General features: G+C 40.4%; 1 protein-coding gene across 4 annotated transcripts in view; it reads right to left on the bottom strand.

Moving 5' to 3' along the window:
• LOC124307347 (rab11 family-interacting protein 4) overlaps positions 1–15,530 on the bottom strand; it is a 73,806-nt gene that overhangs the window by 41,778 nt on the left and 16,498 nt on the right. For all 4 annotated transcript variants that reach the window (XM_046768921.1, XM_046768923.1, XM_046768922.1 and 1 more), the window contains exon 2: positions 2,489–2,862. In XM_046768921.1, the coding sequence (XP_046624877.1) occupies positions 2,489–2,847 (359 nt within the window). In that variant the 5' untranslated portion in view covers positions 2,848–2,862. The remainder of the gene's footprint in view (positions 1–2,488; positions 2,863–15,530) is intronic.

The following is a 15,530-nucleotide window of genomic DNA, read 5'->3' as shown; positions in this document are numbered from 1 at the left end:
GCATTCCAGTAAATGTTACCGGCGCTGACCCTCTTCATCTCCGATTTCTTTTTCCGATCAACGGGACGTTGTATAGAGTATATCAAGTACGTGAAATTTTTTGCTATAGTTCAACTAATTGGATTAATAAGTTGCATAATTATACAAGGAAAAATATAATTGTAAATATTCCAATTACCTCGCACAAAGATTTTTGGTATTACATTTTCTCAATTTGAAATTTCTAACTTCGAGTCTTGTTCAAAAAACAAAAATAATAACAACATCACGAAAATAATATTTGTTTTACAAATTTCAAGAGGTCTGACAACGTCCTGTAAGTGTATAAAAATCACAATTGAACTGAGTTTCGCGAAAAAAAATTATGTGCAGTAACCGAAGTGTACAGACGCTTGATGCTAAGGAAAATAAACCAACATTTAAAAGGTATTAGAACTATAATACGAAGAAAAAGTTTTAGGAAAAAATGGCAAACATTCACGTAGATATTCTCGCTTGCAGGTGTTCCAAAACATAATTATTATAATTGCAAGAAGAAATTGAAGATAGCGGCAGATCGAGTTGTCACGGAATGCCACTATCGGATCACGCGCAATTAAGCAATTAACTCCAACTTCAGCATTTCTCACGCTGTGCTCTGTTGCAAGTGCGATAAGGTGGTCACCGTGTACTTGTTTTGCACTTGGCACACGTCGGGACCGTTTGGTCCGTCAAGGCCACCTGCTGGTAGTCAACTACGATCTTTGCGTACCAAAGCATGCGTTCTCGCTCCATGCCCATATGTGTAGCAGCCTATGCTATGCTATACCTATGCTATAGTGGTGTAAATAACTACATCATATCTACAATGGATACAGTTTCATGCACAAGGCCGAGCAGCAAACGGATGTCTGCACGGCACTAGACCATCGTCATAATTGTTACACCACTTAGTTTCACGATACAGTTGACGAATTCGAGCCAATCGAAAAGTCCGCTATATGCATTCTATCGACTGTTACTCGTACCTGCAACTTACAGTTATAGACCTTTTCTCTCTCCTTATACGCCAAGGACGGATTAAATTTTTGGAAAGACTTACAGCTCGTAACTTTGTCTCTGAAAGCGGACACGCAGAATATCCACAGACTTCCGATTGCCCAAAAAGATGCGGTTGATCATGATCTGAATATTGTACCCCTGTTCCCACGCTCGCTTTTGAGAAGATAAACTTGAATTAGTAACGCAGCAGGCCCTTGACTTTTGAAACGTTGGCCGCATTGCAACGAAAGATTAGTCTTTACCTCATCGCGTCGTCTCTTGTCGAGCATCGAAAGAGTCCCTTATCTTTTAAAATTCCAATCCTTCCAGCATCCTTCTGCATCTATCCATCCATCGCTTTCTAGTGACTCGAAATATTCGACTTGACCCTCATTTTAATCAAGGAAGTGGATTTCCAGGTTCGCAGCTGATAAATTTACCATCGATTCCTAGTCTTACTAGTCTTGAAAGATCTTAACATTGTACAGAATCCCGATGTTTCTAGTTTGCCTGGAGAAATTGTTTTTCTAACTTTTACGACTGAACATTTTCCACCTCAATCACGCGATATTTGCAGGATATACAAAGGTGATACAGAGATGACTGCGCAATCTTACAAGGATTTGTTAAGATAGTTTCGAAATATTCCTTTGATCTAGATCACTAACTTTTCAATCTTTATCCAATTTCAGTTTAGAATTAGGTCCCTAAGTTGAAAGCTGATCATTTTGTTATTTTCTAGTGCACCTACGACCGAAGACTTCGCAACATCACCAGAGGATAACAAGTTTCTTTACATTGCACGAAAACCTTGCTTTTCTTCAAGTTCAAAAAGTTTTCAACGTATGATCCAATTAACCATTCAAATAATTTTTTCTAATTTACTAACTTGTACAATTTTCGCCTAATAGTATGTGTTTAAAAATTACTCAGCACTGAGCTGTTCCCACAGTCTTGCACCATACCCAAACAAATATAAAAGCCAGGTACGTATAAGGATAAAGAGGCTGCTCCCGAGTGTTTGGAAGTGCTTCATATACTCGTCTAGTTTTTTCTAACAGATGCACTGGGTCCATCAGAAATCCAACGCAGCTGGCCTTTTTTCATCCTCTCACTCACAATCGAGCTCCTCGAACATAATTCCTCAGCTTGATTATCCATGCATCAATAGTAACAAGAGTGCGTCGTATAAACAATCAAACCCAAGTCAAACAGTTATCAGAAACCGGGTCCCAGGGCTTCCGTTTCCGGTGTAAGTTTTCGCCCAGCAGGTATTTACACACTGCACCTTTCCGCTACCAGGTAATGAAAACAGACACCGCGCTAGGAAAGAAAAGAAAACCGCACACCGACAACAAGCCGCCACGTTTAGCAGACGCAAATGGCAAGACGGCAAAGGTCATACGCTGAGGGACTCGGAAGGGAGAGTAAGTGCAGTGAAGATAGGAAGACTCGAGAGATCTTTTACCGTGGGGGGTTGGACCTCGTCGGCGAGGGTGCCGAGCTTCCGGGCGAGTCGCCGTCTCCGTATCCGAAGCCCTCGTAGCTCTCCTCTTCCTCCTCGGGGTCGCTTTTACTCGCTCCAAGGGCGACGTTCGGCGGTCCCTCGGGATCCGGGCTGGGGGGACATGGCGCTGCGACGGGTGCCGAGGAGGACGAGACCAGGTTGTGGATGTCAACGGACATCGAAAGGGAGGCCGGGCCGCTGTTCGTACCCCCGCCTCCCCCCGTAGGAAGTTCACTCGCTGAATAGTAGTTCCTGTAGGGGAGTTCGCTCCTGGTATCCTCGCCGGCTGACGTTGCTGTCTGGGATCGGGAACTCACCATACTCGACCTTGTATCCTGCAGACGCGAATTAGCCGACATATTTTATTATGCTATGGGTATGAACGTCTGTACAGCGAAATGTGTATGAGTAGGCAAGTATTGACGGGGTGTTTTACAGTATGCATTTAACGTAAGTCGGGCGCGTTGAGAATTCCAAGATCGACGATCCCTTTCCCAGAATTATACTTTCCGTCGTCATTTCCCAACATGTCGCACTGATTCCACAATTCTACACTGCGGATGGTTGTTTTCAATTCTGGAATGTGCGTAGCATACAATTTTGGAACACATTATATAGGATAATTTCAAGTAATTACGGCACTCTATATTCTATTTATATAATCACATAAGTGTAAGCTGACGGAGAAGGAATATTTTCAAACTACCAAGTGGATTTAGGTGAAAAAAAAAAATCATCCTTCCAAAGCTTCTCGATTCAAAGAAAATTAATTCAATCAACCGAACAGGATGAAATATGGTTGGAAAAATGATTAAATATGCGATATCAATGTGACTTGGGACCTTCTGAATCTGATTGGCATATTCGGTTATAAAATGGGAGTAATTTAAACTTGAAAAGGCCGAAATTAGTCACGATATTACTGTGCAACAGTCATACAATTTTCTCGAAATTTGAATACAAAATTTGATGCAGGTTTTCTGGTTATCATTAGTACAGAGATTTTATAAGTTTTCCGTAACTGGAAACAACAGTGATTCCATACATTCGATAGAGATAATTCTGGAATTTCATCGGTATCTTGACTTCCGAATACAGAATTGAATCTTTGTTAATTAAAGAAAATTTGAGGCATCTTTTATAGAACCGAGTATGCAATATTAAGAAATTTATAAATATAACGAGATTTCCAAGACTTGTGTAACAGACGCTCTTACGATACTTGTGCGCGTAATCATTGGTCGTCACTTTTCAACGCCGTCGATTCGTGCAATTATTCGCATTCGTTCGCTTGTTCGAATAATTGTTGCCCGAAGAAAATCACTATGACGTAACAAATTAGTTTATTTCCGACAAATTGAATGAAAGCGAATCACAATCTGCGAATTTAATAACACATTTGTGTAACTCGATTCAATTTCCATACAGCAAACTTGAAATTTATCAAATACATTGTTTTAAACAAAAATAACTTCAACGCGTGAAATAGATATTCAATAATCTAGTTATTCCGTTCATCGGTATTCTAATTCTATTCTATCGGTATCTCACCACCGTCTCGAGTGCAGCAAATCTGAATCACTGCTTTCAACTATGTATGGTATTGGAATATAATTTAAAAAGAAATACGACCCTCAAGCTTGTGATCAGATGTATCGAGACTTACTCTTCTGGAATAAATTACCATACATTGATTTCAAACACATAACTAAATGTAAAAAAAAATTAGCCGCGTCGAAAAATATGTCAGTTAAAAAAAAATTCTTTATAAATCCATTAGATTTATTCATGAAATCGGTTTTCTCTTATGCCGTCGAGAACAGTAAAACTACACGCGGATTGTACGTACAAGCTGTTGTACATCATACCCAATGAAACAGAGGATATAAAAACTGCCACTTTGGCTAGCGTGCATTCGAATAAAACGTAACGTTGGGTAATTTTCACTGTAACAACAATGCACTCACAGTCAGCGAGATTCATTCTATCACTCACAGGTCACGGATGATTCTCGAGTAAGATGATAACCTTTTCTCATTACAGGTAGTAGTTTACTAGTTAATCCGTCATACCGTCGGTAACAGAACGAACTTTGCCGCCTTCACTTATACGTGTATAAACGTGAACCTGAGCACACGAGACGATTGTGTAACAACTTTATTCACGTAAACCATATTATCAGAGACCGAATCATATAGTGTTAACAAGACGGCGGGATCTTTTTGAAGTATGCGTTATACGAAACGGAAGTTCCAATGTACAGAGACGTGGAAAAATTGTTCCAAGCAGCGGTGAACTGCGACAGGTAAACAACCCGTGATAATGCGTGCGAAAAGCAGGTATACAACATGAAAGAATGAATAATCAGTGGTTTAATTATCAGAAAGGTAAGAGGGGTGGGGGGGGGGGGGGGAGAGGCTCCGAGAGAAATTCCTGCGTAACAGCGATGCGTGACCCTCGGCGTTTCACACCGGCGACGCAGGACGTTGCGAAGGATCGTGCACTGGGAAAGAATGAGGATGCACGAAGGAGCAAAGGATGTGAAAAAAGACAAGGAGAGGATAGAATAAGAGAACAACGCAGTACTTGTTGGAACTCATTGTCGGATCGGCGAAACGGACGCAGCTGCGTTTATAATAATCGTTTGTTGCCGGCGATTTTATATGAAACTTTTATTCATAGTTCAAAGGAATTACACGCGGTGTAAGACGTAGGTACACAACTGTTCAATCCCATTGAAAAGAATTCATGCGCAGACGTAAATTTTCGGAAAAGATGCGTTAGCGCATTCTTTAAAAGTTTTTTATACATGCATGCGTGGATAGGTATTATACAAATACATAACCCTGTACTATACGAATGCGCATATAAACGTTACGTACGTATAACGCATTACGTATTCAAGTTCACGTGTGACTACCTGCTTGAAGATTTTTATTGAAAACGTGTCCTACATGTGCGTGTTGTAGAAGTTATGCAGTGAAAGAGAATGGTTTTGAAGCTGAAGGAAACGGATGAAATTTATCATACAATATGGCTTGAATATAAATTTAAGAAATTCACTACAATTACAGTGTCGAGATTGATTCGAAAATTCACTGTAAAATACCTACAGACTACCAACGGCTATATGGAATTGAAATAATTAACATTTTTTTATATTACACGCTAACAATATTCGACGGCAAATTAGGATTTCGATGAATCCCGAAATGTACTGCACTGAAAAGTAAACATTTAAATCATCTCCGCAAGTAAAATATTACTTGTGTATTAGCATACATAACTAAGAAATTGATCATATGGAATGAAATAAATTGATATTGATTTAAATACATTCTGATTGGGTGTAAAATGAAAAAGCTTTCCTTGGAACAAGTGAATGAATTCAAATTAAAATAAAATTCACTTGCTAATTATAGTCAAGTAATCGTCTACTTAGAACGTATCAACTTTTTTAAGTGTGTAAAGAAGGTATTGAGTTTCTTTGAAATACGCCAGCAGTCTGCACACGTCTACCTATAACGCTCAATAATTTGGGCATAGGTAGAGTTCTACGTCAGAACCGCCATTCCGCTAGTTTCGCGACCTCTGACCTCTGGCTGTCTTTGGCCGAATTCGTTTCGCGTGACAACTAACGTTTCAGTAAATTATCCGACCACACCATCGTCCAGCACGTGCACAAGTCGGTTATCGCAAGTCTCAAACTTCAAGATTTGTATATCTAATCACGCCAGAAACACCACCGTAAGACTTTTAGAAAGAGGCGAAATTAGATAAGACTGACGATAAGAAATAAAACACTCTACACACCTTGCACTTCGATACCATTCCTCGCTTTCTCGTTTATTATCCCCTCGAGACAATTCAGCCTTCTGGTATATCTCATCAACGCGAAATTAACAGAGCGGTCTTCCCCGCTTCAAAGAAGAAGAAGAAAAAGAACAAGAAGAAGGACGAGGGTAAAGAGAAAAACTCGGTCTTCCGATACAACTCACAAAAGGCTCGTTTCGCCTTTTCAAACAAATTACTACTGGGCTATTCTTCTATCATTATGATACACACATTCACTGAGAACCGATTGTTCTTAAGAATAATGAATAACGGTCAAATGATGCACTAATTTAACAAGCGGTATGTCGATGACGCACGTGAAAATAATCTATGTAATACCGAAAACCTCGTTGCCTCCAGTACGCCGATAGACTGAGAACACTTTCAAGTTGATTTCTAATTACTAACCGACTGTTTCCTGCGTTCACCGGATTCCACACTTTCCTTGCCTATAGTTCGTTCGTAATTTCGTATAATATAACAGCGTACACATGTTTCAAGCTTTGCAGTAAGTCAGTAATAACGTAAATAGAGATTTCATTCACCGTTTAACGGTAGCGTTTCTAGACGGCTCAACCGACTCAACCGGTCACACCGCTTTCAATGATCTAACCGTTAACGGAAGTTATTGCCATGCACATACGGACAGTTACGAAGTAAACTATACCTAGGAGTTGTACCGACAGGTAAGGTTATCCGTGGCAAGACATCGATGCCTGATTGTTAATTCTTGAAAATTAGTCCGCTTACTTGCGGAGAAACATGATATGGGGATAGAGTTTTTCTACCGTGATATACGTCGAAATATGACCATACAAGCTGGGTTCGATTGCACAGCAAGAAAAGTAAAATCTAGAGATATTCGATCGCTCGTTGTTAACAGACTTGACTCTCAATTTTCTGCACAACTCGTGCTCAACGAAATCCAGTTTACAACCAGTTGCGGATATTAAGTATCGAGAACAAAGCGTGAGAGGTAAGATGCATCGGACCAGAGGGAATCTTTCCAAGGTTGGCAGATTCTACACTGCATTGACTGCCTTCTTACAAAAAGGCTAAATCGAACCAGCATCGCAGCCAACTCTCTACGACTTCTGCGCGTACTTATTCAAGTCTATTTGTTGCTAACTCAAAAAAGCATCGTAACCTTTCAATGACCATGCAGACGCAATTTAGGTTTTCTTCGTTTCATGCCTGAGACCCAATTGTGAAAATGGTTTACGAATATTGAATATTTATGCAACGATAGTAAAACTAACCGTGTTTTGGCTAGTACCTAAAAAAGGTGCAACTCAAGCCTTAGGCGACCCTTAAATAGACAGCGAGTACGAATGTTAACTGCAACGTCTAGGGACAGCTGAGCATGGCGTCTCCGGATATTTTCCCAGTGAGGGTATAGCGTAATAAAGACTATTATACCATGTGAAACTGCCCGATGTTGAAGGAACCTCGGGATGTGAAGGTACGGAGGCGGAAATAGAGGAGGGGGAAAAGTGGAGATTGTTCGTGAGCGTGAGAAAAAAAGCCTGAATTATTAAGCTCAAAGACCATGTACCCGAGGCACTTTGAATATCGAGAGTATCGCACGGACGGAAACACGATAGAGGATCGCTGATCTGCATTCCACAGACGATGATTACATCCACAATACCGGGACGAAGACGAGTTACAAGACGTGGTCGGCGTTTGTAAACGTAGATTGCCACTTGTATCCACGAAGCTGGATTGCAGAGAAGCCACGAATGGCGATGAAAACGCGAATCGCAGTCTCTGATCCAGCTGCCGCAGCAACGAACCGTGTGAAATCGCGTGAACTTCTTCTATCTTTGCCTATGCTATTCAGGTCTGTCTGCAAGTTTCTCCATGCCGCACCGGTGCAAGATATTTCTAACTGACGATGAGCCAATCCGAAGTTGGGGAGGTCGACCGACCTGCAACAGCCAGAGGAACTCGCGCCGTAAGCCCAACAGAATTCGAATGAGTCACTGGAAATAAATTTACGGTGTGCCTCTCACAAGCGTGGGATAAGCCACGAGGAGGAAAACGTGTATCTATAGGTGCTGCATTCGTGAATCGGCCAGACCGATGACCGAACGAACGAGTCCGGCACTCGCGTGAAGAACGATGACACTGTCGGCGCTTTCTAGTTCCACTCAAACCCATAAACCTGAGTTATTATTCGAGAAGAGTTATCGCGGGTCAGACGGTTTTTAGCCTTTGGAGTAAAGTGCGTTGAGATTCCGTTATATTAAGTTAAGAGCAGTTACTTACAGCTGCCTCTTATTTCAATTAATCTAAATATTATATAAATGGCTTGAATAGATGGAATAGAAAATTATTGGTAACCGTTACTACCGTACCGTAACCGATCTAAGAATACACTGCACTGTTAAACAGTTTGGAAGTGAAGATTTGCCGGAATCGATTCCAAACATGACTGTTTTTTTAAGTATATAAAAAATTCGCGTAATTATAATACCGTGACTGTTAACAATTCGCACTATACACATCTCGCATACTGATTCATACGACAGGTATACATAGTCAGATGATGATATCCCAGAATCGCGATTTTAGGACTACGGGATTAGAACTGCTGATCTGATCTTTCAGTCGTATAGTGGAAAAACCTAGAAGAGAATATGATTGGTGAAAGATTCACTGAACCACGATCGCTTTTCGTACAAGAAACTCAACGCCGAGTACTCAATTTCGTAAATCAATTAATGTGCGCAGGTATTATACCGTATCAACTATACGTACATATATATACTTGTCGAACTGAATGTCATGAAAAATTGACCCAAGCAAGTTTGCGCCGCCTTAAATCCAGTGAAAGTCATCGCGCAACAATTCGTCGGACGTAGCTAACGGTGGCTATGTAAGCGATAAAATCTCACTGGTGCAGCACGGCAGGACTAAAAACCCGGGAGTGCAGACTTTCGGCTTTCCCTCATGCAAGCAAAAAAATAATCGAGTCACAACTGACGGCGTTTCGCTGAATCGCAGAGCCTATAAAGTGCAGTGCCCGTTGATTAATTTGCAGCTGGGACTACTGATTGAACCAAAGTGACATCGGTCTTTTGGATTTTTGAATCATTGAAGTCTGTGTGTTGGTAGAAAAAGAAATTATGAAAATATTTGCACCTCACACGGTGCTTGTCGATATTGAGGACTATCGTGTACAGATGTCAATTGAATTAGCTCAGTTCCTACTCGGACGATACAGAATTCCGCTGACATGGACCTACAGGAGAGTTGTCTGGGTGCTAAAACAATTAATACTTAGCGCTAACGATCGCGAAGTGGAAGTAAATTGGTCAGCAGGAAACATTCACGTCAGCAATGCTAGAGAGCCAATGCCAAGAGCAGAGCCTCGGTAATTGACAGGGGAGTAAGGCACGTTTTTATCTATAGAATTCGCCCGCTAATTCGTATCGTAGCCTGCAAAATAAGTCTACTTGCAGCTCAACGATAGTCTGTATGTACTTATATTATCGCGTAAATGGCGGCCTAGATGAATGCCGATATATCTGATATATGAATGGGTACAGGTATACATTGTACTTGTATGATAACATGATCGAGGAGTTGCGTGTAACAAGTTTGAATTGGCGAGGCCCACTTCGACACGAGATCGTATAAAGTTCGTTTCGGCGTGAAGAAAAAAAATTTACTCGAGCAAGGAAAAGTGTTTGCGAAAAGAGAAAACTTGACCGCGAAATAACATCAGACCGAAGTTTGCAACGTTATTGATTCTTCTTCAGAAAAAGTCGTTATTTTTCAACCTTAGGATTACCTGAATTTAGTAAACCGTCAATACAGCGTCAACAAACTCAGATTTTGAAAATTTGACTTCTTCCAATGTACCAAATCACTGTTCGTAACCCAGTTGTCGAGGTATAAAGAAGTCGAGTACCATCCTAACTCCATGATCATGTTCAGGATGTTATAACTCTGCATGGAAGGAAAAACAATCTATATAACTTTCAACTTATCACTAATATGATGCCCTTCTGGTAACTTAGCGAACTACCCTAAATCTGCAAGTATTCCATGTGTAAAAAAGAACGTTGCTTTTGCACGCAGTAATTTATGTGTTGCAATTTAATATCGAGTTGTAACCGCCGTGCGCGAAAGAATTTTCGAACAAGGTGAAGGAACGATTATTCGTAATTACTCTGGAGACGAAAATTATGACGACTTTCTCCATTGTTTATAATTTCACAAAAAGTTGTACAAACAGTTCTTTTGTATTTCTCAATTCTGTGTCTGGCATAATATTTCTGGAAAGCTGACGGACCCTATTATTTATACTCACCGGATGAATTTTTGTCGATAAAATTAAGTTCGCTTTCAAAAAAACGCACGCATCAAGTTGAAAAGTGACGTTTATTTTACCAACAAAAATTCATTCGGTGAATATAAAAACGATTCAAATTCTGGCTAAATAATGCCACCAAGTAATTTCGTTAATCTTACAATTAGTGCAAAATTTTTCCCCATTCACTTCCTATATCTTCACGATGACGAGACTGCACTCTTCGATACTTATTGCATGAGTCTGAATTTCGCTGGGCCGTTACATTTTTGCTCGTACAGGAATAGACACCGTGGTCCTTACCGCATATCGATCTTCTTCGTTCCATAAATAATTGACCAGCAGACCGTACCTATACACCATTTGCTGATGGAAAGTTTTGCATACCCGTTCATGCTAAGGTCCTACGGGCGTTGAATTTACATTCTGTTCCGCAGTCGAAGTTCATACCTACGCTCCGACACAACTTTAACACCTGTGCGTGTAATTCGTGATTGTGCTAAAAGGAACGCACACGGGTAGAATGACGGTCGGTAAAATCTCGAGGATACGTGCATATGGCAGTTCGATGCAAATCCAACCAACATCTGATCCTCACCGTTCATTTTACAAATATTTTAAAACCGGACCATGATGAGCCTGATTTTTCAATTTTTTTTTTTAACGACATCTAAAATTTTGTTTACCAACTGAAACATTGTTTAAACGGTCCGGAAATTCCAAAACAATTCTCTGAACTTCCATCAAAGATGTTTCTCAGTTATTTTGTTAGAACATTTCTAGATCGGTTTCATTATGAAGTTGATAAGAAAAAGTAGAATGTGCCAAAAAATAGACAAAAATCGATCGAAATCGGTCTAAAAATATTGCAAGTAAAAAATAGAAGTTTTGAGAATTTTTCAGAAATTTCCAGATCGTTCAAACAATGTTTTGATGGATCAAAAAAATTGAAAGTACTGGAAAAAATGGCAAAAAATCGGCCTCATCATGGACCCGGTATTGAAATGTTATAAGGAATAGAAAATATAGTTTTTGAGAGACCAATGTTGATCGGATTCGCATGGAATTTCCCATACATAAGCAGCGTTACTCTAGATTAGGCCCGCATAAAAATTCTTCCGGGTTCAAGCCTGAATTGAGAACAGCGCGCGGGACGCGTAGAGGCTTTCTAAATTTGAATAAAATCCAATGATCTAATAATAGCCATTGAGTCGTTCGCAAGATCGCCGTGTGCGGTCAGACGACGACGTCGCGTTTTCTCGCAGCTATCTCGAGGCGACGTCCGGCTGCGTATGTAACCAAGGCACAAAGGTAGGTATAGCCTCTGCCTGTATGCCCCGACGTCGTCATCTTCGTACACTCTAGAATCCATGAGGGACCCTCTCGAGGTGGTCAGAACAACTTTGGTCCGAAGCCAAGAGTTTTTGTAAATTTAAACTTGTCGGCGCACTCTTCGCGTGACGCAACGCTAGCCCTTTTCGTATATACGCCTCGTGGATGAAATTAATTGGGTCGATCTTCGTCGGCCGATATCGATGCTCTATTGCGTTATATTATATTCCGTTCGTCGGTAAAGTTCCTATAGTAAATTTTATATTCTTTTTTACTATTAATAATACGTAATTTTCTCATCAACACTACGAATGATATTTTTCGCGGTCACGTAATTGGCATCGTTACATCAGCTGTTCGAAGGTATACCTATGTAATGGATTTTCGATGCACTGATATATCTATATCAGGTAAACTCATTATCGTGAAAATAAACAAGCCACCCGCTTTGAGCAACGGTTATACACCTTTTAGCAGCACACATGCAGATTGAAACGATTCCTGCGTGTATAAAAAAAACTGTGAAAGTGATCTGCCATCCATTTAGGAAACTAAGAAAAAGGAGATCACACATTATCCAACACACAGGGCATGATTTGACTCTTTAACAACAAACGTTCGAAATCCAAATAAACGTGCGTAACTAAAAGTATGTAGCTGTATGCCATTCGAATGTTTTTAAAAATACTATACTTTGTACTTTAAGGGGTAATATCCGGTCGCAACTTTTCGAAAAAAACCGGTGAAAATTTTCCTTCTACATTATTACAGCAACATGTTTTAAAATCATTTTGGCCCAAAGCCGATGGGAAATTTACAAAAATTGAAATAGTTGTGAACACTTGAGTGAAATAGCGCAACCCTGTGCGCATCGTTAAAGCAGAGTTCAAGGCTAGAAAGATCAGCCTGCGAGAAAGCTGCGAATGTGACTGAAAATTAACCTCAAATCCAAGGGCGAAACTATAAACGCGTTTATCTCGAAACAACATTTTCCGATGTGGTGGGCCTCTTAACTCAAACGCGGATCGATGGAATAACTTCAAACTTTGCACACACATTCATTTCATAGTCCCGCATAGCATGGCTATCGGATTTCCTATCTCCCAGCAAAAAATCGCTCGCGTTGGGACTTTTCACCGAACACTCTCGATGCAGTACGAAAACATTTGCGTGAAAAAAAAAAAAAAAATGGCATAGCATCGAATAAACTTGACACGTAAAAAATTAATTTTATAACCAGTTGAAAAATAACAAAAATTTGGTTCCGTGGATATAAATTATATATAGAAAATATTCAGACAGTCGGATACCTACCACTTTGCATAAACGTCTCCGAATTTGTAAGACGTGTGTTACTAAATGCCGATTGAAAGTAGGACTTTGTCATCTAGTAAACGGGATCAGAGCAAAGGTTTTCAACCGCGATATATAGACCGAATCGCAAAAAGTACCCACCTACATAATACGTGTGTTATCTTTCGTTACTACACGAGGACAGACAGGTAGGTAGAAAGTGGTTGACACAACTAGGGAAAGTTTTAACATTTTCGCGTCACGATATTTATACGCAAATTAGTGTATACATGGCCATAAGCGTTCTTTAGCGGCTAACCGACGAAAGAAACTGCCAGGAAAAGAAACCTCGCGAGACTAGAATCAAAGATCCAGCTCTCCCATTGTTTCTCGTACTTGAACATATTCGCAGTTAATTATAAAGCAACGCATCAGCGGCAGCAATCAACGCAAATATACAACGCATACCGATGTAGATACGTAAAAAATCCCGTGGCATCAGACGGAATGTCAGCCTACAGCCTGGCAATTCTTCGCAATATTGACAAAGAGCTTCGTAATGTGTTTATTCGTTCATTCCATTCCATTCCGTGCGATTCTATACCTACATAAAACGATTAATTACTGCATCGGACAATTATAAACAGTTGTTTTGCAACGATACACATACTACAACGCGACCTGAAACAGCGGGCCACATAACGTGACCCACTAACAAACTTTACAGACGAATTAATCGTGTAATATGGCCTACTTGACACGTCTAGCGTCTGCACTTTTTGTTCGTCGATGTGCGCGCGTATGGGAACATTTTGTAAGGTGTGATCCTACAGCGATCTCTAGAAAGACATAACTCGCTAGGTGTAATCATATTATGCTACAGAATCAGATATCAGACTCTAACTTATCATATATTTACTTGCATTGTAATGACTTTCTACGGCAAATAATCAGTCGCACGAATGCAGATACAGATAATACCTCCAAACACATCTTGGTTTCTGAATTACTAGGGGTTATCTCTCTAAGTACCGACCCTGTACGCCTTACGAATTGTCAGTGAGGAGAATTGATTTGGCACACTAAAAATTTTAGAAGCAAATCCAAGTCGATATCGCATTGGGTCTAAAAATATCGAACCATTCATAAAAACACATTTCATCCTATTTCACACCTTCAAGAATGGAATTGAAAAAAAGAAATGCCGACATTCATTTTCAAGTATTTGAATGAGCAGCCGTCATAGAAGCAAAAACCAAGTCGATATCTCATCAGTCCCAATAGATATCGATAAAAACAACACACGCTTCAATCCTTTTCCTCCTCTCAGTAGTCGATTTTCAAAAAATCCGTCCATCATGGGTGCTTACGTGATGAAAGGAACATACCCCCCAAATTCCATATTTCTCGGTCCAAAGATTGTGGCTGGTCATTAAAACGTCACTCAGGACTTTTTTATACTTGTATAGGGATATTGGAGGGATAGTGTTGGAATTCAAATCGGACCATCTTGCTTTCATCTAAAGTTTCGAGCTGCAACGAATGAATTTCACCAGAATGCCAAAAAAATCTTTATAGGTATAGAAATAGGACACCGATCATTACAACCAGCAGTAGCGCCGCCCCGATCGGTTAGCCGGTTTGATTCGATGGTATTTGATGATAGGAAATAACTGAAACCGGAAACGGAAGTTGTCATAGATATATACCTACTCTACGCGCCACGTCGCCTTTCATATCGAGTTGCACCGTAGTGTGTACAGTACCCACATACCAAGAGCCATCCTACACCTACGTATGCATAGTTAACAGCACATGTCACATCAACAACGGTTAAGCTGCAACGATGGTTTTGTTTAGCGCTCGATATACCTCCTAACTCTACAACACTCGGTCTAACAATAAGTTCGACTAGACGATTTGTTTGTCCACTTGGATAAGCTGCAAGCAAACTTTCGAGCCCATAGTCTGTGCAACCGGAATGCAGAGAGAATTTACCCGATTCGTTTTCTGGAAACTGAAACACGAGCAAGATGAGAACACGGGTGAGAAATTTCAGAGTCAGCAACCTGTCTGTTTGTCGGCTATTCTGACGAGATGACGTCAGCTGAAAAATGCTATCTCCGTCAAAAGCCGATCCGCGATTAATTTTGACGTGGGTACACAGGGTACGCCGGCTTATAAGGAATGGAGTGACACACCGTTTGGATCTCACCTTTCTCA

Source organism: Neodiprion virginianus, chromosome 6 (assembly GCF_021901495.1).
Source record: "Neodiprion virginianus isolate iyNeoVirg1 chromosome 6, iyNeoVirg1.1, whole genome shotgun sequence".
NCBI lineage: Eukaryota > Metazoa > Arthropoda > Insecta > Hymenoptera > Diprionidae > Neodiprion > Neodiprion virginianus.
This window is presented reverse-complemented; position numbering and strand designations above follow the sequence as displayed.